At 49.4% G+C, this 25745-nt stretch overlaps 2 protein-coding genes across 2 annotated transcripts in view; both read right to left on the bottom strand.

The window, feature by feature from the left end:
- Nucleotides 1–12560, bottom strand: part of CACTIN (cactin, spliceosome C complex subunit) — a 19379-nt gene extending 6819 nt beyond the window's left edge. The window contains exons 1-5 of the mRNA XM_009880602.1: nucleotides 12418–12560; nucleotides 11339–11477; nucleotides 11026–11058; nucleotides 8537–8641; nucleotides 8134–8266 (exon numbers count right to left, since the gene is read on the bottom strand). Coding sequence (XP_009878904.1) covers nucleotides 8134–8168 — 35 coding nt within the window. The 5' untranslated portion in view covers nucleotides 8169–8266; nucleotides 8537–8641; nucleotides 11026–11058; nucleotides 11339–11477; nucleotides 12418–12560. The remainder of the gene's footprint in view (nucleotides 1–8133; nucleotides 8267–8536; nucleotides 8642–11025; nucleotides 11059–11338; nucleotides 11478–12417) is intronic.
- PIP5K1C (phosphatidylinositol-4-phosphate 5-kinase, type I, gamma) overlaps nucleotides 8533–25745 on the bottom strand; it is a 28268-nt gene continuing 11055 nt past the window's right edge. The window contains exons 2-13 of the mRNA XM_009880624.1: nucleotides 25105–25136; nucleotides 22693–22779; nucleotides 22213–22343; nucleotides 21490–21607; nucleotides 19400–19552; nucleotides 16606–16905; nucleotides 15876–16081; nucleotides 14043–14091; nucleotides 12942–13026; nucleotides 12418–12579; nucleotides 9319–9502; nucleotides 8533–8641 (exon numbers count right to left, since the gene is read on the bottom strand). Of these exons, the coding sequence (XP_009878926.1) occupies nucleotides 8533–8641; nucleotides 9319–9502; nucleotides 12418–12579; nucleotides 12942–13026; nucleotides 14043–14091; nucleotides 15876–16081; nucleotides 16606–16905; nucleotides 19400–19552; nucleotides 21490–21607; nucleotides 22213–22343; nucleotides 22693–22779; nucleotides 25105–25136 (1616 nt within the window). The remainder of the gene's footprint in view (nucleotides 8642–9318; nucleotides 9503–12417; nucleotides 12580–12941; nucleotides 13027–14042; nucleotides 14092–15875; nucleotides 16082–16605; nucleotides 16906–19399; nucleotides 19553–21489; nucleotides 21608–22212; nucleotides 22344–22692; nucleotides 22780–25104; nucleotides 25137–25745) is intronic.

Genomic DNA, 25745 nt, shown 5'->3' with positions numbered 1-25745 from the left:
AGAGCGGTGACAGAGTGAGGTGGGAACTAGCTGTCTCACAGGGCTGCTCTGCTCTGCTCAAATCTCAGAGGAGTAAAGGAAACGCTCCTTACAATGATGGAGAGAGCAGGGTGTTACAGCAGGGACAGCACCTGCCCATGAGCTGCTGGGTCACTACAGAGAGCCCTGACAGAGAAAGCACGGGCAACTTAGGTCCTGGATGAGCTGGAAGTACAGCCGGCAGGACATTCAGACCGAGGACAGATGGTGGTTCTCCTCCCCAAAAAAGGGCCGATGCTCTTTCCTGTGGGCAAGACCTAGTCCTGCCCTCCCCTGACTCTGCACATTCTGCAAAGGCAGCATTGACAGCGCTTGGGAAATGCTCCAGAGCTCCCTGACACTCTCATGCTGCAGCGCAGTGCAGACAGGTGGGCTAAGAGCAAGCTTTAAACTCCAAGGTCCTTTTAGCCTCCATGGGAAGAAGAGGCTGAGCAGTTCTCCAGCACTGAGCTAACTGGACACACCGCAGGGAGCATGTCCAGCCTGGAAAGGGAAAGTTTCCATTTCAGATGAGCATCTCCCTAAAGAAAGGTTCCTTCTGTCCCCTCACTTGACAAAGTTGCTCTAAGCCCTTTGCACATCCCCTCACAGGACCAACCCTCTGTGTCCAGACCTGCTCGCTCCAAAATGTTCAGCATTACGGAACTGCACAAAGATTGTCTCAAAAAGCCCGAATGCTTGAGGCAAGACTTGGAATGACTATGCTGCAAAAGGTCTGGGTTTCTCCGCATCTCTTGGGACCAAGCACAGCTCCAGCTCGCAAAGTTCATTCACTGAGATACTCCATGAAGGTGGGGCTCAGGTGCTTCCTGCACAGAGGCTAAGCAGCTTTAGAGACCCCCAAAATGAGGGGAAGGAATAAAATCTCCATCAATGATGCTTAAACAATCTTAAACGAGATGCTTGATTTCAGTTGGCTGGACAGCCCTGATGAGGCTAAACCCACCAGCCCAGGAACAAGGTGTAGCAGGCAGCTGCGCCTCAGCTCAGCTCAGCCCCAGCCCAGCCTCCTGCGTTCCTCCCCAGAGCTACATTCCTCCAGCGCAGCACCCAAAAGCAGCATCTGAAGGTGCAGAAGGGATGCGGCTCCCTCCAGCCTCTCTATGCATGGCATCAGGCTTGTGGAGGGGAAAAAAAAAACCCAACAAAACAAAGGCTGAATTTTTAGCATTTTGAAGCCTCTTGCTTTTCAGCCCAGAGGCAGGTTAGTCTGTAGGTATTGCACTCCTCCCCTCTCCCCTCTGCCAAACTGCGGAGCCCGTGTTGCACTGCCCACAGAGCCTGCAGAGCGCAGGCGGGACTGGCACAAGCAGACGAGGTGGGTCAGGAGCCGATTCCCAGCCTACTGCAGGGGCTGTCATGGAGCGCTGCTACTAGCTGGGTGAACGAGCTGTCAAGTAGCGACCGAAAGGGGAGAGTTTAAGACTTTTGATAGATTATTTGGTAAATACATGAATACATCTAATGGCAGCAGCTTGCAAGATCCCCAGCCTGTGCTCTTGAGAGAAGCACACCTTACAGCCTTCAGCATCTGCAGACAAGGGGGGGAAGGCTGGGTCCCATACTTCTAGGCAAGAAAACATCAATTCATGAAGATCCTCACCAAGTTCAGCACATTGCAGAGGGGAAGAGCTTCCTGCCAGCCCAGTTACCTTCTGGGACCTGAATTAACCCATCCCGAGTGCTGCTGTGAAGACAGGTTGGGGACTGAGCCCCGAGAGAAGGGTCCTGCTTCCCCACTCCACTACAAGGAATCCCAAGGACAGTCTGAAGATTGTAACGAGAATAAAGAGATTTTGACCCTCTTTCTCACGTGAGGCTCGTAAAGTACATGAATAAGACCTGGGTCCCTCTGGTCTAAAGGGTTTCCTTTCTTCTCTCTGGGAGAAGAGGATGGGATTGCTCAAGTTCAAGACAATGCTATGGTGTGTGTCCTGCTGACAGATGGATGAGCGTAGTCTCAACACCACCCAGTGACACCAAATCCTCTCGCCTAAAGCCTGCAGCCCTCGAAAAGCAAACTATCTCAGACATCCAAAGCAGCGATTTCCAATGGCAGATGTTACCACAGGCAACATCCCACGCACCCAGCTTTTTGTCCAACAGAGTCTGTGAACACAACACCGCCTGGCACAGTTAGGTGGCAGAGCCAGGCTTCTGTTTCTGCCTCCAGTGTGTGCGGACGTGCACGCGCCTCCCTGACTGCCCTGAGGTACGGAGGATACGTGTGAACCCAATGTTCGTGACCCCCCGAGGACTGGGTGGTCGGATACACCCATGAGCATGCGAGGTGCTAAGTGGCTCCAGTAGGATGCAGTGTCCGGACAAGCCACACCTGGGGCTGAGCAGACGGGGGAACTTGCACTCCAGCGCGGCTAGTCCCTGGAGGTGCACAGTTCTCATCGGTCCGTGCCTGTGTGTCTGGAGCGGGTGGCGGTGCGACAGCCGGTAAGACGAAGTGTGGACTCCGAGCACAGAGGGACGGGGTGACGCAGCAGTGCAGCACATGGTGAAGGCAGAACCCATTGCAACATCCGGAGGAGAGCCGAGGTGACCATGTCACTGTCGCCAGGAATTGTTTGCTTCCCCCGCACAGTGTTACAGATCAAGAGAAGTCACTAGCAATTTTTGAATCCAAGTAAATTGGCATGGCTACTTTGGACTACTGTAACGTGGGAGCAAATTCTATTCAATGGCCTTTAATACATTGCATTTACATAGCACCTTTCATCCCAGGGTTTAAGTGCTTTAACGGAAGTGGGTACTGTACACCCATTAGCACGGGGGAAACCGAGGCACAGAGTGGTTAAGTGACTTGCCTTAGGTCACTCAGCAAAACCGTGGCAGAGCCTGGACAGCCTTAAACCTCCTGACTCCATCAGTTGGTTAGACCACGCTGCTGCCTCAAATGAAGCCACTCCGGTCCCTGCCCTCCCCAGCAACGTGCTCCTACCAATTCTCCAGTGAGGTCTCACTCCTTTCTGATGCACAAATATATGACAAAAAAAAAAAGTGCAGTAAACTAAATGTTTAAAAAAGCACATTTGTGCTGTCTCTGTGCAAAGATAAAAGAAATAAATACATGATTAAAAAATTAAAAAGGTTCACAGTATCACACATGGATAGGTAGCTACGGTAGTGCACGTCTGGAAAACACTGTGTTACTACCCAGGATTCTCTACACCCAGCTGGATGTCTCCATTGGGAGCTGTGGGTGAGCGGGTGGTTTCTTTGCTGCCCACGTCTGGGATAAGTAGAAATAAACGGTTATAGTTTTGTTCCGTTCTGAAATGCAGTGCCCGGGATCCTGCAGTGCAGCAATACTGGTGTCAGCAAGCTCTTCCCCATCCCACTGGAACGGCTGCATCAACGAAAAGGGAACACATCGACCTGCAGAGGGAATCGCTGCTCTCTGGGGCTTCTGTGTCTGCATAGAGATTACTGCAAGAGGCAGAGAAAAGAGAGTCAACACCCAAGCACCCGCCTGGCATTCAGTTAGGTCTGACCCCGGCCAACTCCCCAGAATCCAAACAAGCATGAAGAGAGAAGGCTGTTTCGCATCCTCCAGTAATGACAACACGACTGGAGAACTTCAGCTCCCCAAAGCTTTCACTGCACCAAACGATTCGGAACAAGCCACAACCCTTGCTGAGCAGACTGGGTGTCTCTGCCAGCGCAGGAGAGCTCGCCTGCTGCTACAGAGCTGATCCAAGATTCAGCAGGGCTCTGCCGCAGCCATGCAAGAGCCCCATGCTGCACAGAGGCCACAGCGGCTCCCCCTGCAAGCTGACCTTGCAGAGGGAGCGCAAGCTCCGACCTCGACCCACCGGGCACCCGGCACACGTTTCTTGTACACTTACTGTATCGCTCTCCTCATCCGAGACAGAGTGGAGTTGAGCGCTATAGTGGAGCGGGGAGTAAACCCAACTCCTCTCGTCTGTCGGCTGCCAGAGTGGCCAGAGACGGCGGGGAGAATGCAAGGAGAGCAGCAGCAGAGCAGGGAGCAAAGGAGAGAAGAGGAAAAAAATAAAAGGAGAAAATAAAAAGAGTAGGAAACAATACAGTAAGAACAGCTGTCCACCTGGAGGGAGAGAACTGAGCTCAGTGCCAGCTTGTAGCAGAGGAGCCTTCCTCATCCTCAGTTACATACCTGCTCCCTACCAGCTGGGACATGGGACAGCCCGCCAGCAGCTGACATTGTACCCTGCTCCGGCTGCAGTGGGGATGGCACAACCTCTCCTCTCACAAGGACAGATTTTTAGAGCTTTTGAGATGTCAGGGAAACCTCAGCTCCCTGCCATAGCATCACCCCCGCTCCAGAGAAACCGAGACATGGGAAATGACTTACCTAAGGGCAGTGACAGAGCTCTCAGTTGCTGCTACCCACTCCCAGTTCCCAACCTCCCGTGTCCTGAGCCCTGTGTGTGCTACAAGCTGGCATCTCTGGTGTCCAGGAGGGCTTTTGCAGTGAAACCTGTTCTGGTTTGCTGTGCCTTCCCCCTTCCCTGCAGGCCAAGCAAGGCAGCAATGGGTGGGTTAGGCCATGGTGGATGGTGGCCACAGAAAGGAAACAGTTATTGCTGAGAGTCTTGGAGACAGTGGAGTGATGGGAACAAGTACGACAAAGGAGGCAAAACACAACTGGATCTTGGAAAGAATAAGGGGGAAGGGGACATGTGTCGAGAGCACAGGTTTATCACAGCACGGGGCATCGGTGTGACAAAACAGGCTTCTGCTGCTGACACAGCACTGAGAAGCCCAGGCAGATTCAAGGGCTGGTGTCTGCTTCCAGTGTTCCCAGGGGACACCCACTTCCACTGCAAACAGGCTCTTTTGGCTCCAGAGGTGCTCCCAGAGAGGGGAAACTGCCTGCTTTGACTCAGCCTGGGGTTTGCAAAGGAAGAGAAATGGAACTGGGTACTTGGAAGAAGCCTGGGGGGGTTCCCAGCCCAGAAACCAAAAGTAACAGTCTACGATGTACAAGAAACTACAAGAAGCCAGAGGAGCTTTGAAGCACTGGGCTCCGCATGCTGAACCCCATCAATAATTGCAGCTACATTAGCAGAGACCGCTGGCAGGGAAGGAAGAGAAGTCCTTGCCTGGAGCTTCTTACAGGGCTTTGCTAGAAGTGCAGGAAAGCTCAGCACTGTGTGAAGTCTGCCCCGCATCCTGTTTTTCATCCCTCCGGACTGAACCACATGCTCTAGCCAGCCTCTTTCAGAGCTTTTGAGGAGTTCCGATGCATGCAGGGAGCTGCAAACCCAGCGGGGAGATAAAGGAGCATCCGGTGCTTGGTATTAACCCTCCTGGTGCCGGGGCAGCCAAACCCAGCCGAGGGGACAGGAGGAATTGCCCGTTTGCCGATATAGGTGCAGCACTTTCCTCTTGCCAAGGCCAGGAGCACATTGCACCCTGCTTCCCCCTGCACCCTGCCTGATGCCTTCTCCACTGCTCCCCTGCCTGGTACCATAAAGGCAGGCGCTGGGAGGACCACACCATACAAATGCTCGTGCCAAGGTTCTGACAGCACTGCCATTACCCTCTAAGGACATCAGCTCTCCCAAAGCCTGAGAAGGAAAATACTAAAATCCAGAGCAGCCTGAACTCTGGATTCAGCCCCTAAATGCTCAACTGCCTCCCTGCATCTTTTGTTAAGAAAAACTCTCACCGCTCACAGAAAACTTGCAGTGAGGAGGAAGCACATGGGTGATGCTGAAAAGGGCTGGAGAACCAAAATCATCCCTAACCCAGCAGCAACTCCTAACTCATTTGTGTTTATGAGCTGCTCACCAGCCCAGCCACCAGAAAGACGACCAGCCACGAGCCTAATAGGTTATATTTGCAACTGGATTTTTAGCAGCTTCAAAACATCTTAATGGTTTCTTTAGAACCCTGTCTGCCTTCCTGGGCCAAGGGAGCCAAGTCTAACATTACCTACAAAGGCTCAGGTGCCTCTCTGTCCAGGTCTGGTGCTTGCAAGTTTGTCCAAGGGCTGGATGATACTGCAGCCCATCCCATGGCAGGAGCTGTGTCACCAGCCTGCCGAAAAGTGGGGCAGAGCACGTGTTTCTGTAAGATCCTACAGGGAGATCCATTTGTGGGATTTCGATATGCTTCCCTGGTTTCTGCCGGGCTGGGACCAAATGGCCAAACAATACAGAGCCACAGCAGCCAAGGAAACGGAGTGCTGGCCCCAGTGTTTCAAAGCTGCAGCTCTGCTTCCCTACGTGCTAGCATGTTCACTTACAATCCCAGAGGAACGTGAGGTGGTTCGGAGTCTGCGCTGCCGGGGAGAGTAAATCCAGTACCTCCCATCTGTGAACTGGATGGCCCCAGGGCAAGTGAAGTGAGAAAGGAAACAGGAAAAAAAGGATGATGTGAAAGAGAGGATGAAAGAGAAAGCAAAAAACAAAGGGTTGGGCAACTCCAGGCCTGAATGGATCAGCGGGCAGGAAAGCCGTGCGTGGGAAGAGCAGCGCCCATGCCCTGCCACAATCTCTGCACTTTTATTCCCCTGTAGGTGGACAGGAGGATAAAGTGTTCTCCTTTTAGGAACAGACTTCCAAAGATCAGATCACACAGTCCCCCAAGACTCGTCAAATCATCCTCTGCACACAGCATCCCTTCACCAACCATCGCCCCTGGAGCACTCCTGCAAGAGAGCAGCTGTGGTCCGAGCCCCGCTGCACTCTGCAGCCTCAATTGAGCTCCAGCTCAAGTGGTTTTCCAAGGAGAGCACCCGTGGGAACCCAAATCAGCTTTTCCCTTCATCCCAGCAGTGACAAACACTCCACAGCACACGACACACATTTAATGCAAAACTCAAGGACTTAGATGAAGTATGAAATGCTGATGAGCAGTCAGTCACGCTCTCTGTGAGCACACACGGCACACAGATGGTTTCCTCCGGATACAGAGGTGCCCCTCAAGTTGGGGGGAGTGCATATGCCCAGGGACAGGGAGGAAGAGGAGTTGACCCTTGCTAGAAGACACTTGCCAGTGGAGCAGGCAATATCTGCAGGCAGCTTGCACACAGCTGCCATCCACAGGCAAAGAAAGAGCAGCCAGTGTTAGAGGGAGCTGTTTGCATTTTGAACAGCATGCATAAAAACCCAAACAGACAAGCTTTTAAAATGGAGCCGATTCCTTCCACAGCTCCCACGAGCCTTGGAATGACTCGGCAACGAGTGAGCAGCTCTGCAGCAGAGTCACGCAAACACAGAGAAAGGCAAACGTTGCCATTTTTAGGTTAGCCTGAAGGAGCTCATCACAAGGGCTCAGCTCATCTCCATTGCCATGGAACTGACAGCAACGAGCTGGAGCAGGGAGGAGCTGGGCACCTCTTTTAATGAGAAGGTTCCAGTGCCCAGGTGTGGAGGATAGCTCTCACGGGTCAGACCCTCAGCTCTGCTCTGGTAGTCCACCAGGCAAGTATGTGTTACTAAAAAACCTCTTCTCTGGTCTGCAGAAACTGCTCAGACATTGCAAGAGCTGACTGAAGAACACAGCGCCAGGCTCCACAGCACTCTGCTGCCAACCAGCAACCACCTCACTTACTCCCTGTCTCAGCACTAGATTTCCACTGCATCACCTAACGTATCTGCCTGCAGGGAAAGGAAAAGCCAGAGTTCACCAGAGCCCGAGGTCAGCCCCGCTGCAACCACCTCCCTTCTGGCTCTAGGCCACTGCAGCATGTTTGTTTCCAGGAAAGCAGCTGGGCTCTCTGGCTGAGGAAGGAAGAACCTCTCGGTTGCACCTACATTCACCTTGGCTTGTTCTGGGAGTGAACACGCTGGCCTAGATAAGCCCTTCAGCACTTGTGCTTGGAAGTAGAGCAGCACACCTATGGCTACATCCACAGCAGCAGTGCCACCCATTTGAGCCCCACTAGATATTGTTTTGAGTTCTCCAAGGGTTAATCTAGTTCCCTGCGTTCGAAATCCCATCCAGCGTTAAGATCTGGAGGTAATCAACACCAAGACGGCATGGGGCAGGCACTGCCCTGCACCCAACTGCCTGAAATCGAGACTGTTACAGCCTCGTCCAACCTTTCCCATCACACCCCTAATGGACCAGGTGGAGAAGTTATCTTACAAAGTATATGTCTGTGACTGGCACGTCATCTTCATCCGAGGCCTGGCTGGCTGGTTCGGGGGCCTGGCTGGCTGTCTCCACCTCTATTGTAGCCGTGGACGTTACAATGGCACAGGCTGAAGAAGCCGCCTCTCTGGAGGGGGGAAGAAACAAGTCTGGTCACCGCGATCAGAAAAGGAGCAAGTAAGACTGTATGGTTTATTACAGAGGAACTGAAGATGCTCTGCTGTCACATCCAGCGAGATCAGGTCAGGTCAGGAGAACAGCGCTGAGCTTCACTAAACTCTCTGGGGGAGCACCGGGAAAGCTGGTGCCCTACAAAGTCAGACTCCAGCACAAGTTGCCACAGACCAAAGGACACCGGGTAGGCTCTGCAAACTGCCCGATGCTCCGAAACACTCACTCTTTGTCATCTTCTTTGGGAGCTACGATCTCAACATCACACTTGGGCTCCAGCTCGACGCTGATCTGCTGAAGCTCCTCCTCAACTCGCACCTCCTCGTGTGACCTGGAAACCGAAGAGAGAGGCCCAAAGGCTCAGTTGGGCACTAGTTACACACAGTCCTCAATTTTAGGTCAGCCTGAATCAGTCCTGAGTCAGCCCAGCCTCTCGCACCGCAACCTCCCACAGGAGTGAGCTGTGCTGGTCTGCCCTGGCATGCGGCTGCCTGCTGCCACGCACTCGCGGCACCAAGCTCCCGGCACAGACCGAGCTGTTGATTTCGGCTCAGAGGAGCTGTCAGACCTCCCAGGATTGAGGATTTGGATAACCAAAACTCCCAGGCTAAAGAGTCAGTCCTGTCAGATTGCAGTGCTAAAGACTAACGAGGTGGGAAAAGAGGACAAGAGAAAAGGGATTAATTAGCCAGGGCTGCAGAAAAGATGGGCAGTGTCAAATGGAGCATGGGAGGAAAGAGGAGAATTGGCCTCTGGGGAAAACCTGCATCCAGACTTAGCCCAGCATTATCTATCAACCACACAAGGGCGAAAGCCTCCAACCTCTTCCGAGACTCCCAGGGCATTAAAGCTGCTCAAGCGCGCTCCAGGGTTAACATCAGATTTATCTGCACGCTCAGGAGCTGTTTGTGACAGTCTTCAATTTAATATCTCATGCTATTAAAGTAATTGCTTGTGCTAGCGGGGCTGGCTCCACAGTCCTCATGGGAAGGAGGAGCGGGTGCTTGCCAAGTCGAGGGCACAGTCTCGGGGAAGGGACGAGCTCCGGGTTTATCGGCAGTACCGTCCTGCCCCGCACTGTCCCTGGCCACGAGCCGGAGCCAGCAGGCGGCACTCCTGTCCAGCTTGGTGCTGGCGATCTCGCTCCTCTCCTCCTCAGAGGGGTGGATCTCAGAAACCCGTAGGGAATTCCCTAGCAGATGAGAATAATCAGAGGTGTGACACGTTCTTGAGCAAATTGGATAAGGTCTTTTTCATTCCAGCTCAGGAATGCAAATTCATGCATTAATAACTTTGTTCTTGCACTGGCTTTCAGCAGGGGATCACAGAATGCTCTACAAGTACACAGGTCCCTGCTCCCCTGGAAAGGACATGCTGAGATACCAGCACCAGAAATAGAGAAACTAGGCAAAAAATAGCAAACGTGGACACACTCATGTGGGGTGGTTGTCACTGTGGCAAATCTGAGACAGACAGATCTACTCCTCACCAAACTGCTAAGCTCCCCGCATGGTCCAGCGACAGTCAATTTGATTCACCTGACCTATTTCTGGATGAAATCACATCCTACAGCAGCTCCCTCCATGAGGGACCAAGGGAGTCGGGAGTAACTTGGGTGAAGTCACTGCATTTTGTTAATCGGATCCCCCCACTGCTGCCTGAGCAATTTCAGACATGGTGAGGTGCTTCGCAGGTCCCCAGTACTTTAACAACTGCTGCAAATCAACAGCAAGTAGGTCCTTGCCCTCCAGTGACAGGAATTTACCAAGATTCAGTGACATAGAGCATCTAGAGGTATTTTCATTGAGACATACAACAAAAGGGATTTTTTTCACTGTGTATGTGGTCTGAAGCTCAGCAAATCACTAAAAGCTAGGAACGAAGGGAGATGACCGTAAGAGGGTGCAAACCCTCATCTTCCAAAGTCCTTGCCTGCCTTTGAAGCACCAAACACCAACTGTAGGGAGAGAGGACATCAGCCTGTCCAGCAGCTCCTCTGGCTACGGCATATCCCAAGACTGAGTCTGTGATGTGCATTTCAAAGACTATGCCCCAGCTTTCCAGGACATCTTGTAAGTGTTTTAGGCAGAGTCAGCAGCAAACACAGGGTCCTCATGCAGACACAGGCAATGGGGTAATTTTTATGGTGCAAAAATATGCAAGATAATTATATGATACGAGTCACTAAATGCAGACATCACTGTGCAGTAGGGGATTTTTGTTCTACCTTGCCCTTGGCTCCAAGCCACCTATCACCACAGGAGGAGGAAAAAAAATACCCTCAAAGTACCCAAGTTTCTGAAAACACTGGAAACTACTTCTCTGGGGTCTAAGGGTACTCACTGCCTCACAAAGTCAAAGCCCTTCCCAAAACTGACACCCACCGCACCCAGGGGGCAGGCAGATGCACAGAGGAGGAATGTTCCTGCTGTTAAGGCTCGCTTACCCAGAGGGGGACATAAATGACCTTCCTCGATTCTGGTGCTGGTTGGGTGGACAAATTTGGACAACTCGCTTGTCCCCTTTGCCATCAAATAACAGGGGTAATGTTTAAGATTCCTTGCAGAACACAGAGATCTGCTTGTAAGGAGAACTCTGTGTAAGAAATGGGGATCATTTGATTGTGAGCAGCAGCTCACAGTCCTGCAGAGGAGCATGCCACAAATGTGAGGTCTCTGTGCAGCAGCGCAAGAAGAGATGAGATACTTTTCTCACCTGCCATCCTGCCCTGAGGAGTGTGTGCGCCTCCTGCAGAAAGAAACCAGAATAGTAGAGTTTGAGGACCGATTTGAGACAGAAATCCTACGCTGCCCCCAAATCTAACTCCCCACCCCATGAGGGAGATGTTCTACTTAATAGTTGACACTTCTCCCAGCAATAATTAATCCCATCAAAGCTGTGTCTGCTTGCTCCCAGGAGAGATTTAATTAAAATCGGTCATTAGCATTCCAGAGCATAGGGCAGCCTGCCGAGATCTGCAGCATGAAGAGGAACGGCAGCGGGAGCAGGGGATGAATGCTGTCCTCACCTGTACCTGGGCTGCTCAGAGGTCTCCGAAGGGGATCGCTCAGGAACAGAGAGAGATGTTGAAGATAGTGTTGTGGCTATGGAGGCCGTAGTAGCTTCTTCAAAGGAAGGAGGCGTGCAGGGTAGCAGGTCTGGCCTGCCTGCTGGCCAGAAGCAGAGGGCAGGAGAAGTCCAGGAAGAAAAAGATGAGTAGGTCAAACACCAACACCTCACCTACACCAGCCCTGTGCGAGGCTGTGCCACCATCAACCTGCACACCCTCACTGGGACCGGTCACTTAAAACCACAAACAAGCAAGAAGTTTAGCTGGGTTCATGAACACAACAGCTTCTCCCCAGGCATCCTCTAGAGAGAGCCAGTAAGCACCATTTCCAGCATGACAGACAGACGCTACAGGAAACATAATGCCAATGAAGACATCTCACTGGTAACCAAAGCTGGATTAAAGGCTTGGGTCGCCAGAGATAAATAGCCAAGTGAATTAAGAGATGAATCGAGTGCTCACTGCTTTGCCCGGGTAGAAATCTAACACCTATGCACTCGAGGAGCCTGTCCTTCACCACTCTAGCCCAGATGGAAGTGATGAAAAGGCAGCACAGAACTAGGCCATTTGTCTTTTTTCGATGGCAAGATCTTGACCCTTATACTGTCATTAGAGTCATGAAGTTTCCGGTGTTGTACCCCCCCTTTTCTTTTTTTAAGAGTGGAAAATTCAACTTTCTGATCACGTTTGGGCTATGACTGCTGGTGCCAGTTGGCAGCAGCTGCCTCGCAGCAGTGACGCAAGCGACCATTTTTACTGCAGAACCATACAGTGCTGCAAAGAAGGGATTTGGTCTTCTCCGATGCAGAGGCGTTGCTTCCCCAGTCAACTAACCGTTGGTGCTGTGACAAAACCCCCTGTCCTGGTTAAGTTTAGCACCTGCAACGCACAGCAAGACATGCAATGAAGCGCTGTGCCTCAAGGATGACTTGTGGTTGCTGCACAGTGGGGAACTTGACGAGTAGAGGGGAGGACCCTAAAGAACTGTTAAGAAGAGGGTAATCACACAGCCATCAGCCACCAAACAAGACCATTACCTTCATCATCAAGCGTAGGGTAACTCCTGGCTGCACGAAGATCATACTGTGTTTCGTCCTTTTCAGAGGGAAGCTGGCTAGCTGAAAACGCAGCTGTTGGACCTGCTGTCTTGACAGCTAGCAAGGCACTACGCCCTTTCTTTGAGGGAGATGACTTCAGAGCTGGATGAAAAGAGGGAAAGAAAAGAAGAAATTACTACCAACAACTACTGTAACACCAAAGGCACTTCATAGGAAGATGCCTCTGCCCTCTGACACACACACATGTGCTCCACAAGCGCCATCTCCAAAGGGCTGAGCCTGAGTCGGGCTGCAGGGAGAGCTCCTGGGTGGGAGTCTCAGCAGACCAAAGCAGTGACAACACGAAGGCTTTGCAGTTCCCCAGCTTTGCTCTATATTACAGCAGAAAAGCCCGCTCAGACTCCGGCCCAGAAACTCTCCACGTGGACTGAAGCAGCAAGATGGAGATAAGGCTCTGCCTCCCCGACACCACAAGGACAACAGCTCTTGGATTAGGTACTTACAGGAATTCTTTCGAAACACCGTGTTGGTCATGAATTTGAAGAATCTCTCTGCATAAAAGCTGGGTCTGTGTACTGACACTGTGTCCTACAAAGGCAAGAAGCAATTGTTTTAATTTTAAAATTATCCCTCAAGGCAGAATTTCTATAACAACCAATGCAGTCTTTTTTATTCCAACATTTAGCACTGATCGAGCCTTAAAATGGAAAGGCTTAACTGAAATGATCTGATTAATGCTATAAATAAGCCTGAAGCATTGCCTTTGATTTGATTGCATTTGATTATATTCTTGCTGTAATTTTATAATGGATTTTGGTGATTTTATTCCTTTGTCGACTTCCTGGATTTTTCAAATATTGGCCTGATTACATACATAAAATTTCTTCTGGCTTTGCTGGCTGACATTCAAAGCGCACCTGGATACCTTTGCATATGACACAGGCACAAAAATTCAGCCAAGGGTCTCCATACATTTCAAACGTTTTGCACTTTTTGCTTAAAATAGTAAAACTGAAGCTGTCTCTGCTTCTGATATTCGACTGATCTACCATGACTTAGCATCTACACATTTCCTTTGCCTTATTATTTAAGGGAAGCTAGGATATGCAATGCTGAAAAATACTTTCCACATCCAAGTTTGCTCTTTTGTCAACATGCACCTGGCTGCTGCGGGAGACAAGACAGCAGGGAAACACTGAAAAGGATTTATTAACAGATAGCTTACTGAAGTGGAAACACAGTCAATCACCAAAGAGAGCAAATGCAGGACTCCAACACATACACAAATGCACGCGCCTTGTGCGTACAGCTCCTGGTATCATGGGGAGGAGGAAAATGACAGATGGGAGCAGAGGAGGAAAGCTGGTAGCACGACAGCTAAACATGCGAGGAGGTGGAGTGAGCAAGAAAACCTGATTGGGAATAAGTGGCACTACACCCCTGTGGAGGCATAAGAGGCAAGAACTATTCCTTTCATCAGCTTCAACTGTGCCAGTTCAGGCACTATAAATAGCAAGGTAATCAGCACCAACGAGCATAAACGAAGCCAAGACAGGTAATCCTGCCGAGGCCTGGACAATTCCTGCCCCTGCACAGGCACTCACCCCATCATGGACAAGGGCCTTCCAGGTATGTTCTAGCTTCTTGATGAACCTAATTCCAGGGGAGAAGGGGAGAGAAAAAGAGAGAGACAGATTCAGGCACGTACTCTGTATCTAAGCCACCTTTCATACCCCACACAGGAGAGATCACTGAGCTGCTAACGATTCCTCCTTCATCTGGAGTGTAGCCAAGAGAGGTCAGCTGAGCACAGCGGCATCTCTGCAGTCAGGTCAGAACTGCCTGGGAACCCTACAGGGAAGGAGGAGCTGGGCTGGAAGAGGGGCAGAAAATTACCTGGAGATACGATACCCATCTGAGGTGCAGAGACGGGAAACTTCTTTGTGCGCAACTCATTATATCTTAGAAAAATGGTTCTGTGTCACCAGCTGTTCTAAGGACAGGATAAAAATCCACAGCCCCCAACATGCATCGACAGACAGCTTTAAGCAGCCTGCCTACTCATTATCAAACTCTTCAGGAGAGGAAAATCTTCCTGCTTTCATTCAGTATTAAAATAGCTGTTAACACACTTAAAAGGACAGACGACTGCAAAGTTACCTACCTGTATGACTGAAGGATATCTATTATTCCTACATGAAGCAGGAGACGCTCTCCTTTGCCATTCACTGCTGGGATTCCTCCCATCCTGCAGGTAAAACAAAACCTCAGCAAGTGCAACCTTAAAAAGAGCAGCTGTAATACCCCTGAGCCCTGCGGAAGGGCGGACAGCAGCACTCAAAAGGGGGCTCTGACATGGTGGTCAGATACAATGCAAAACCTGCAAAGCTGCTTTGCGCACAACCACGGGGAGTCACCTACCGACCCAGGCCATCTCGCACAAGGTGTCCCTGGGGTTACTGCCAGTCTGGATCCCCAAACACCAACTATCAGGACAGGAACTGTGTCATGTGGCAACAGCTCTGCCTGGGCCAGAAAGCACCACGTCATTTTTTCTTAGCTACAGGACGTTTTATTCTGGGGATCAGATTATTTATCAGGTCAGTGCGAGCTGTCTGCCTATGAAGGCAGCAAACCTTTAAGGATGAGGGTATTTGCAGTCCCATCCACACTAATATCAGTCCTGCCAAAGGTGCAGCAACCACTAGCACCAGCACACAACAAAAGCATGCAGGTATCAGGCAGGCCACTGCAATTAGAGATGCTACTTGAAAGAATGGAAACACCAAAGTATTATCCTGGCTCCACGGTGACTCATCCTCCATCAGAACTGGAGCAACTGGTTTCAGACAGCAACAAAGAACAAACTTCACTGTGTGTTAGCAAGCTTGGTCCACAGAGCCAGAGATAGAGTCACAAGAGCCACCTGCAGCCCAAGAGCCCATAGATCAGGCACAGCACAGGACAGGTTTTGGGCAACCCCCCAGCCCACAGCTCCACCAGCTGCTCCAGCACTCAGCTACGTTGCTGCTTGCTAACTGCACTGGGAAGCCCTCAGAGTACTGTCAAGGATTCCAAAGATGGAGTGATGGAGAACAAATTCCAGGCTCCTAGGGACAGGCTGATCCCTACTTCCACTCCAGTATTTGGACACTGAGCTAGAACCCAGTGGATGTTTCTCCCAGTGGATGTTTAGAGGCTGTTACAGGACCTGACAACATACAGACTGGCCTAAGAAGAGAGATCGCCGCAAAGTGGAAGTCTTACACAAATATTTCCCACCCCAGCTTCCCCCTTTCGCACCACCCTGCTTTACTGGCAGCAGTACCATAACTCCCCAGAGAGACGCTCGCTCGAACAGTTCAGTTAGGGATTTACTACTCCAGCCTCCACCTCTGCCCTTCCCAGCAGCGCAAGAGAACCTGGTTTTCACCTACGTGTCGTCTGTGTCTATGGACTCCCCCCGGGCAGCCCCACCCTGGATGGACTCCATGGCCGTGGAGTAAAGTGCCTTCTGCCCCACGGGACGCTTCTCATCCGACGTGCTGTGGGCTCCCTCAGACTGTCGCTCCCGTTCTTGCTGGTCTATGTTATGAACCCCAAGCAGGAGGCTGTAGTCCATGATTTTAAAACTTTCCAACACCTACAGGTTAGTATTGAGTTTAAGAACAAAGACAAAATATCAGGCCAGCAGCTCAAATACAGCACAGATCGCAAAGCACGGAACAGCCCGTCCACATTCCCACTAACAGCTCCTTCGCCAGAGCTTGAGTGTTTCTGAACCAAGAGTCATCTCTGGATTTGATCGCATAGGGTTTGGCCATCCCACAAACAACCCAAAGGGCTGAAGGCTTGCAAATAACACTGTTCTACCTTGCATCTGCTGCCCGCTGTAGAGGGAAAATGTATATAGTCCCAACAGCCCAGCTACAAGTGGAGCAGGCTTCCACAGTTTGATGCACCAGGCAAAGGAACACAGCCTTAGTCCTCAGAGGCTGTCAGGCAATGCACTCCACTGCTTTGCTTTCAGGGAAAAGGGCAGTAGAAGGGATTTATCCTGCTTTGGGGTCAGCAGATTAGCAAGGTTCTCAATCGTTTGCTCTTCCTCATGCTCGATGAGCCACAGAACTTCATTAACCTGCTCCTCAAGATGTCCCCCCTCCTTACCAGACAGTCTCGTTGCAATGTTTTCACCAATGCACTGAAGGTGTCTGCATCCAACATCAGGCCCTCGGGCATGTCTTGTATGAAGTCGAGATCCTTGTATGTAGGGCTGGACTTTTCTTTTTCCTTCTTGGATGCCCGGCGTTTATAGGTCGAGCCTTTCAGGTCAAATTTCAGGTGCATTTTCACCACGCGAGGCAGAATGTTGTTCATCACGACCACACGGATGTTTTTGCCCCCCGATTGCACACAGTACAGTCCATAAAACTTCGGCAGCAGCGTCCGTGGGTTCTGGTTCAGATTCTGCAGCAGGGTTGGAACAAAAGCATGGCGAAAGGTCACTTTGGCAGAGGACTCCTGCTGCGTTCAACTCATGTTAACAGATCTCGGAGCAGTCAGACTAGGGGTTCTTCACCTAGAGATTTTCTGAACTTCAGGAGAGCTTACTGTACGCATTTGACAAACTCTTGCATTTCAGTGGCTTTAGGACCTGAAAATACCACTATGCCTTGAATACAGGGAATGAGATGTTCAGCACTCTCTGGGCAAATAACCAAGTCCGGAAATTCCCCGCTTCCCCCATCAACAGCAGCTAAAAAAGGGAAACCAAACTGGAAGAGAAATAAACACAATAAGTGGGAACTTCAAGTTTAAAAATAACAGCTATCTTCATCTCTTCAGAAGTGACAGAAATCAAGAGCCGTTCTCTGGCCCAGAATAAACCAGGGACGTGGTATTTTTTTTAAACAAAACAACATTAATTTTCTGCTCCTTTTGCAGAGTTGCTTTATAAACCACAGTTGGCCAGAGAGCACGGATATCCTGATGTGCTATCATGTCCTTTTTTTAGGCAGCGGTATTATTAGGAATGACATGACAGGCATGATTTGCTTGTTCAGCTTTGGGAAAATTTGGGAAGGAAACAGAACATCTCTGCACGCTACAAAAGAAAGGACAGACCTGACAGATTCCCTGACCAACGGCAAAAGCACAACTGTATTAAAATTTCATGCCCCTCCTCATCTCACCTAACTGGGCACACGAGTGAGCCCTCTTTGCAAGCGCACTGTTCAAATCAGTGCAAGCTAAAAGCAACAGGGGCAGGCAAGACCGAACACAAACAGCACTCGCCCAGCTCTAAAGTAATTCGGGATGAAACCACTCTGCTTCCTTTCCACTGACTCCTTTTACACCAGATGGGTTTCCCAAGAACAGCAGAGCAATTGTGCGTTAGGAGCGCAGTAACCCAAAACCACTGGAATGCTGGGAGGACAGGCTGGGAGAGTTGGCGGGGTTCAGCCTGGAGAAGAGAAGGCTCCGGGGAGACCTTAGAACCCCTTCCAGTGCCTAAAGGTGCTCCAGGAGAGCTGGGGAGGGACTCTGGATCAGGGAGTGGAGCCATAAGACAAGGGGAGGGATGGTTTTAAACTGAAGGAGGGGAGATTTAGGTCAGATATTAGGAAGAAATTGTTGACTGTGAGGGTGATGCGGCACTGGCCCAGGTTGCCCCGAGAAGCTGTGGCTGCCCCATCCCTGGAGGTGTTCAAGGCCAGGTTGGACGGGGCTTGGAGCAACCTGGGCTGGTGGGAGGTGTCCCTGCCCAGGGCAGGGGGTGGGACTGGGTGGACTTTAAAGGTCCCTTCCAACTCTAACCATTCTACGATTCTGACTAGCACATAACTGCACCAGACAGGTAAGTTCAGTTTAATTCGTTACAGTGATTGCTAGCCAGGACAACTGCAGAATTCAGGACAACAGTGTAACTCCATACCCATTCAAAACCTGATTTACTACATACATTACGCAACAGACAACACTTTCCAAGAAAGCTCATGTTGTCCAGGAACTTCACTGTCACTTGCAAAAGCAAACAACTGGCTCTCAGTTATAAACAGACACCCAAGACCCTGTCTCACTTTAGCAATTTTTCAATCTTTACTGATTAAGTAAGGCAAGTTTTTTCATAAAATCAGTGTACGATCACATAAACCAAATCCACTGCAACACGCATGCAGATGGGGCAGCAGCAACATCGCTTGCCATCACCACCTCCTCAGCATCTCCACAGCAAACAAATCCTTGGGTGGTTCTAACTGAATTTCAGTGCCTTCATCTATAGAGCTGGACCCTTCACCACAGTTTTGCAGGGACACACCTCCTGGTTTACAAGCCAAAGCATCGTATTTGGTTCTGATTTACTACTTGTCACCACATGCAAGTCCTCTGGGTCTTAATATATTGCCCTGCCAGACCTGAGATTTAGGCAACGACTATCTGCAGCAGACTGGAGGTGCAAAGCTGGCCGGTACCGCAGGAATCTCTAGCTTGGTACTGCAGCCAGTGGGAGGCAGGAAAAGCAGCAACTGCCTTCGGAGTAACTCTGTTAAACAGCAGATATGGGAGATATCCAGGGACAGCAGAGGTTTCCCCACAAAACCAAGGTGGTTGTGTTACTGCTGTCCACCAGGCTGAAGAAGATGCGTGGTGCCAAGCGAAGAAGAATGAACTAGTGCTGGGAAAAGGACACCCAGAAACACACATCTGGGAAGCCGTTTGCGGTCTAGAACATGCCTACAAGCTACGGCACAATTATCTGCCTCGAGTTTACCCACAGAGTTTGCAAGTAACTGGCAGGATTTGTGCTTCTGGGACTGGCTTTGTAACACAGTGTTAATCTTGTCCCTGGCAGAGGGAGGGCAAATCACAAACATCACAGGACATGCCCTGTGCAATGCTTCAGACAGAAAAGCTGCCACGACAAACCCAAGGTGGGTCCAAGGTGCTGGGTGATACACACCATGTAGTAGCCAGGAAGGAGCTTCTGTAGGAATTCAGCTTCCTTGTGCATCACAGTTTTTATGATGAATTCATCGTCGCTGGTGACATAGAAGAGGGAGCCGCTGGCACCAGGGTTCGATAGCTCTATCAGAGGCTCGTTACATAACGAATACTAGGGAGGAAAAGAAAAAAAAAAAAATTATTTTTAGCCCCCACTCATTGCACATTGAGTTCTACGCCCTTGAGGGCTTTCCCCAGCATGCTGTCTCCCTGTGAGATTAAGGGGTAGCAAAGCTTCAGTGAGAACTATTTTCATTATAGGTTAGGTCTAAGCAGCAAAGCTGATGGACAATTTGCAATTAGAGACCGAGATTACAGTTCAGAGCATCCCAACTGTTCAGAATCAAGCTAATAATCTGCTTTCAGTAACATCCAGGCTCCATAATGACATCTTATCTTTTCCCATTGTGCGTGTATCACATTTCGGCTTCTTTCAGCACATTACCGCAAGCGCAGACAGAAAGACAGGATTTTAAGAGACATGACAGTCTGCTCAGGGTACCACTATCACCGTGCTGGAGGGAACACGGTGCACTGGCTGTTCTCAGCAGCCTCCTCTGGCCTTGTGCTCCCCTGTGACTGAGGATTTTTACAGCCACATCTCATCCCCTCAATCCTGCTAGAAACACGTGAAAAGTATTAGACCAGGTGTCCAACCAAGAAGAGGGATCAGTGCCGTGTAAGCACAGCAAGGGGTACTGCATTGACAACTGAACCGGGAGGAGATTTCTGGACATCAGTACGCAAACAGCAGGTCCTCAAATGAGGACATGCCTAGCAGCAGGGAAAAAAAAAAAAAAAAGAAGAAAGCAGAAGCATGCACATGCACTTTGCAGCTAGGTACTAACCCCAAGGTAACTGCGTAGGTTGAGTGGGATCAGGGCAGCATCGCATGAACGCTGCCACAGCAAGAGGTAAGATGGGGAGAGGGAGGTAGGCTATGCAAGGGACATAATCAGGGCAATAAATTAAACGCTCATCATTACGTACTGAAAACAGCTTTCAGCCCTGCACAGATTAATGATCCAAGACTTTATCAAGTTAATTATCTCATGCATAATTAAAGGCATTTGCTGCTGTGGCAGGCAAGAGAGAATCAGGGGAAGCAGAAGAAACAAATCAGCGCTGTGACCTTTGCAACGGAGGCAGGCTCTTTGCCTCACCCAAGTTTTGAACCACTCATCAAATCAGCCAGCATTATCCCGGCTGGCACAGATGGGGACCGCGGTTACTGTCAAGCCGTGCAATGGCACAGATTTGTTTCTACTTGTAGGTGTTCAGCTATGATTACCCCCATCTACAGCTGAACTCAGAAAAAAAGGGCTATTAAAAAGGGGGGAGGGCCTGCGCTCATTTGGATGTGTTCTCTTCCCCAGTTCAACAAACACCCTTTTCTAAAGAGCAGGACGTCACATACATGCAAGGGATCAAATTCAACCCCAATGTACTCCAAGGTATTTTAAAAACAGCCTTTCCAGCTCTGAGGAGCTTTCTGAGCACAAGAACAAGCTGTATTTCATTCTGTCTTTGTAAGACGATTAAAATAACTACACTCACATAGCTCTCGAGTGAGTACACAAGGAAAAATTCCCATCTTTGTCCTCAGAGCCCCAGGGGACATTACAGGGTTGCACCCAGCAGAACACAACTCCTTTTGCTTGTAAACACAGTCAGTTATTGTCACCACAAGCAACAGGGAGGGAACCCCATGGCATAGCTTACACAGCACACGCTGTAGGCAGATCGTTTCCTCTCCAGTGTAAGCTAGCAGCTACCTCTTAGCAAACAGACTTGGGCTGAGTGGTGCTGGTCTTGCTGGGACTGTCACTGGATCTCCTCCTAAACTGAACAGAGTTCCTAAATCCACAGCCTGTTTCCACTCCTTACTGGGATCAGAACCATTCCTCAACTCTTTTCTGTCCCTTTTAGGCAAGAATTGCTGACAGCCTTGATTTAGGGGCAAATCTCTTAGGGGCAAATCTCTTGTGTTACTCTAGACCATCTCAAATAAAGGAGGAAAGACAAAGCAATCCAAAAATACATCCATACCAAATAATCATCTGGACGAATCCCAAAGAGTTCTCGGAAGTACCGAAAAGCCACTGGTGCATAGGTCTTGAACCTGAAGTCAGCGTAATGGTGGGCCGGGGTGAGGTTACTGCCTTCGCTGCACAGAACAGACATTCCATGAGCAGAGCCTCTGCATTACCATTCACCCGGTGTGTACAGTCACATCAAGGCTACTGTATATTTAAGATGAATTGAGCCTTGCAAAATGCCATCTTAAGAACAACAATAAAAAATATCTTTCTTCTGCGGCAGGACAAAGGAAAATAGATTTTAAATTATCTGCCAAAAAAACTATTTCCAAAGAGTGCAAGGAACAACCACTTGCCAAGCAGAATATATTTACACAGAGAATATAGCTTTTATGAGCTTTGTTTATTCACAGAGTTAAAGAGCCAAGTTTCTTCCATCTCAATCATGGCATAATTTTGTGGAAGAAATTCTAGATGGACAGGTAGAAAGAGAAGCACACAGGAAAGCTAACAAACCCAAGCGTATCGTACTGCATCTTACATTTCCTTGCAACTCAGTGTACTGCAGAATCTAACACTTCCCACTGTTATGTTTGTACGTAATGGAAGCATACTTAAAACATTCAGAGCATCCAACTCTGTGATCTAAAGACAGATGGAAGCTCTTTTGAAAAAAAATCAGTGAGAGGAAAAGAAATAACTCATCTGTGCATTTTGTTTCCCCTGTCTTTACCTTGGGAAAAAAATGCTTTCCACCACGTAGAAGTCCTGCATCAGGACATCTCTCTCTGGCTTGGAGCTCAGATTGCCGACAGTATATCCAATCCCCAGCTGGATGGCCCCCTTCAGAGTGGATGAGGTGGTCTGGCAGAAAGAAGAGAGCAGTCAGCGAGCATTTCACAGCAGATTATCGTGGTAACATCCCCTATATATATAATACAATACAGTCGTGTCTATGACTTCTATGGGGTCCTCTCGGGCAATACATACTGCTAAACAAGTTCAACCACCTGCTGAAGAGATGGATTAAAGCTTCCAGAAGGTTTGTCGTTTCCAAGACTATGCAGGACAAGGATGCTGCATAAAATCTAAATCAACTTGGTAGCTGTTAACAAACTGAACCAGGAAAGCTCAGCTGTGCTATTGCTAACCTCGAGCCCCAATGTCTCTCTGCCTACACAGAGCTGCCAGTCCCCAGTCCACAAAACCAAACCTTTTTGTAGGTGGTTTCACCAGAAGCATCAACGCCTCGATGACCTATCTTCTTCCCTTGGCCAGGCTGTCCTGGTAGCGACGGTCCCTGCAAAGAAAGAGCACAGCTAAAGCCCAGAACAGAAGCTGACCTGGCCGACCAGAACAAGCAGAGCAGCACAGGCACAACCACACTGGCACGGGGATCGCTCTCTACCACTGGAGAAAAACCCACAGAGTGCAAGCAGGCGTAATTGGCACCAGCAAGCTTTAAAACAAGGCTGTTTGAATTATACATCCATCCCTCAAGACAAGAAGAGTTAGAACACCCAACGACTGACACCCTCAGTGCTAACTGGGCAGAGCCCACAGCAAAGATGCCGAGCTCAGGAGAGATCCGCTTGCTTCTCAGCTGCCAAGATTCCACAGCAGCCGCTGGACTGCAGTTTCTCATTGATTTAAAATAGTGATGAATTAAATCAAACAGCAAGAGAAGTTTATTCTTAAAAATCCCATGCCCTCAGGTGTCATACCAATAGCTCACGCTTCACTGGAGAAATAAAGAGACAGATAACAGGGAGAACCCAACCCCACTCCTGCATTCACGTGGAGATAATCCACCTAAGCGAGATCTCATTTGTTTACAATTCAAAGGACGAGCCCACACAGGGTGAACTGTAACACCAGCTCTTCCTGAAGTTTTGCAAAGAGCTTACAGAAACACTGTAGGACCACCAGCGCTTCAGAGTGCGAACAAACCTACTCCCACCGCATTCTCCTCCTCTTCTACCTCTGAGTCTGCCTGGGCCTTATTTTGCTGATCCAGGAGGGAGCAGATTGTGGCTGTACCCTTTAACAAGCCAACACAATCATGTTTTGTGACGCTCAGTAAGGTGCTTTTGCAGCCCCAAGTGTGGGGCCTCTGTACTCTGCCACAGGGCAACATCTCACCCACTCCCCGGCCCTCGCACCGCCCTAGCGGACAGTGGGGCCCAGAGAATGGCCAAAACTGCCAGTGAGCCACATCTGGGAGTCCGTTACATTAAAGAACGGGCAGGCTTTGGATGTTCCTTCAAGCAGCATGCAGAGAGATCCAAGGTCATTTCCTAAGTGACAGTATGATATCACTCTCTCTCTCAAGTGCCACACAGACCCATCTCTCAGAACTGATGTCTACAGAAGACAATGCATAATTTTGTGCAGACTACAGAAGTTCTTTGTGTTTTAGCTTTTAATCAAGAGCTTGCAGCTATTTCTGGTCAAACCGCTTATACTTCTGGTACTAAGGGGCAGTCTGATTTCTCCTTCAAAAAAAAACCCCAAGAACCTTATTTCCCACTCAGTTTTAAACATTTAGCACAGCCACGTTTGCTTCCGAGTACTCCTTCTCCGAGCAGTCGTGATTAGCAGTACAGCTTATCCTTTCCTTGCAGCTTCTAACCAACAAGCTGCACCCTATTACAGGCAAGCTCAAGCTGTATCGTCCTGCCTCGCCACGTGGCTCATCATCATCCTCTCAAAGCAATTAACAGACCCAGGTATTGGTTAAGAGATTGCCATCATATGAAATGCAGGAACAAACGTCTCTTCCACAGTCCCTTGTCCACCTGTGACTGTGCTTCCAGGGGATTATTTGTGCGTTGAATGAAGCAATCAACTTCCACAGAAGTTGAGCTTCCTACTATGCATATTTCTGGGGAGGCAAGAAGGAATCAAGTGTCACATTCCTGGCAGTTTTCTGGGAAGATTTTGCTATTTGTGTATACAAACGCTCATCATCCCAGGTGAGTAATGTAAAACGGTATGGCAGAAAATTAGATCAAACAAAAATCATTTGAACATGGTGCCCTAAACCAAGAGTGTGGGCTTCAGGGAACAGCTTTCAGGCACAGGTCCTCCTACTAGATTCCCTGCTGCCAACTGTGAAGAGTTTTGCTCCAGAAGGTAACAGTGATTCAGCAACCTGCGACCTGGATTATGTGTGAGAGAATATCAGTCCCTGGAGATGTTCCCCTGTTTTACGGCTTCAAAAATTACAGCCTCCTCGACTCGCTCCCAGGAGTGGGTGAGACCCACAGAGCCCTGGAAATGCCCAATGCACAGATTCGCCATTTACCACCTGCAGGTTCTGGTGTGGAAGAGGTGCCCTCAGCCACTTACTTACAGACATCATGGATCATGCAGCTAAAATTGGCCACGTGGTGGGCATAATCCCTTCACATCCCCTCTGTGACTGTGGTGATGCCAACACAGCGTCTCCAGAGACCTGCCACTAATTTCCTTTCTTCCAAATAACAGGTATCAAATTTTCAGCAATTTCAAATATATTCTGAAATCCAGCTTTGCTCAAAAAAGTCAGGCAGCAGTGTTTTCTAGAGCTCTGTGTTCTCATTTCTCAACACGGGGTTTTCAAGGCCAGCTTTACACATCTCACCTCGGTGATGGCTGCCTTCTTCGGTGCCAGACCTGAGAAGGAGAAGGGAAGAGCATCAGTAAAAGTAGGGACATCAGAACAAAAAAAAACCTCAAACCACGGAGAAAATAGCCTAAAGCTTCGCTCTTTCAAGCAAGCTGGAAAGCCTTTAAAAGCAGCTGGTTCACTAGTGCAGGAGTCTGAAGTTGCAGGGGTCACCCAAACAATTTCATATTCAGAAGCACAAAGATGCGCAATTTTTCCTAGCAAGAATGTTTCCTAGAGGCTTCAGTAGAGAGAGTTCTTGTAAATCCCTGCTGCACCGTAAGTAATAGGTCCACACTACACTGAAAAGTCCGTTCCAGACAGAAGCCCAGAGAGACACTTCCAAAGCTGCTTTCCAGCCACTCAGAAGGCACTTGACAAACTATATTGATAATTGAATCTATTTATAGAATCCAATGTCCAAATATATCGCAAAAATGAATGCATCATTTATCTCTACTGCTGCCTTTGGGAGAAGCCACCATTACTGCATTACAGTGAATGGTGAGAAATTAGGATTTCGCCTAAAGCTTTTAGATAGATAATCAGAGTTAGAAACACGGGCCCAAACCCATCCTTCTGTTTCCCAGCACGAGCCTGAGCTTGCAAGAAGCTCC

This window comes from Charadrius vociferus, unplaced genomic scaffold, assembly GCF_000708025.1.
Source record: "Charadrius vociferus isolate BGI_N301 unplaced genomic scaffold, ASM70802v2 scaffold702, whole genome shotgun sequence".
Lineage (NCBI taxonomy): Eukaryota > Metazoa > Chordata > Aves > Charadriiformes > Charadriidae > Charadrius > Charadrius vociferus.
This window is presented reverse-complemented; position numbering and strand designations above follow the sequence as displayed.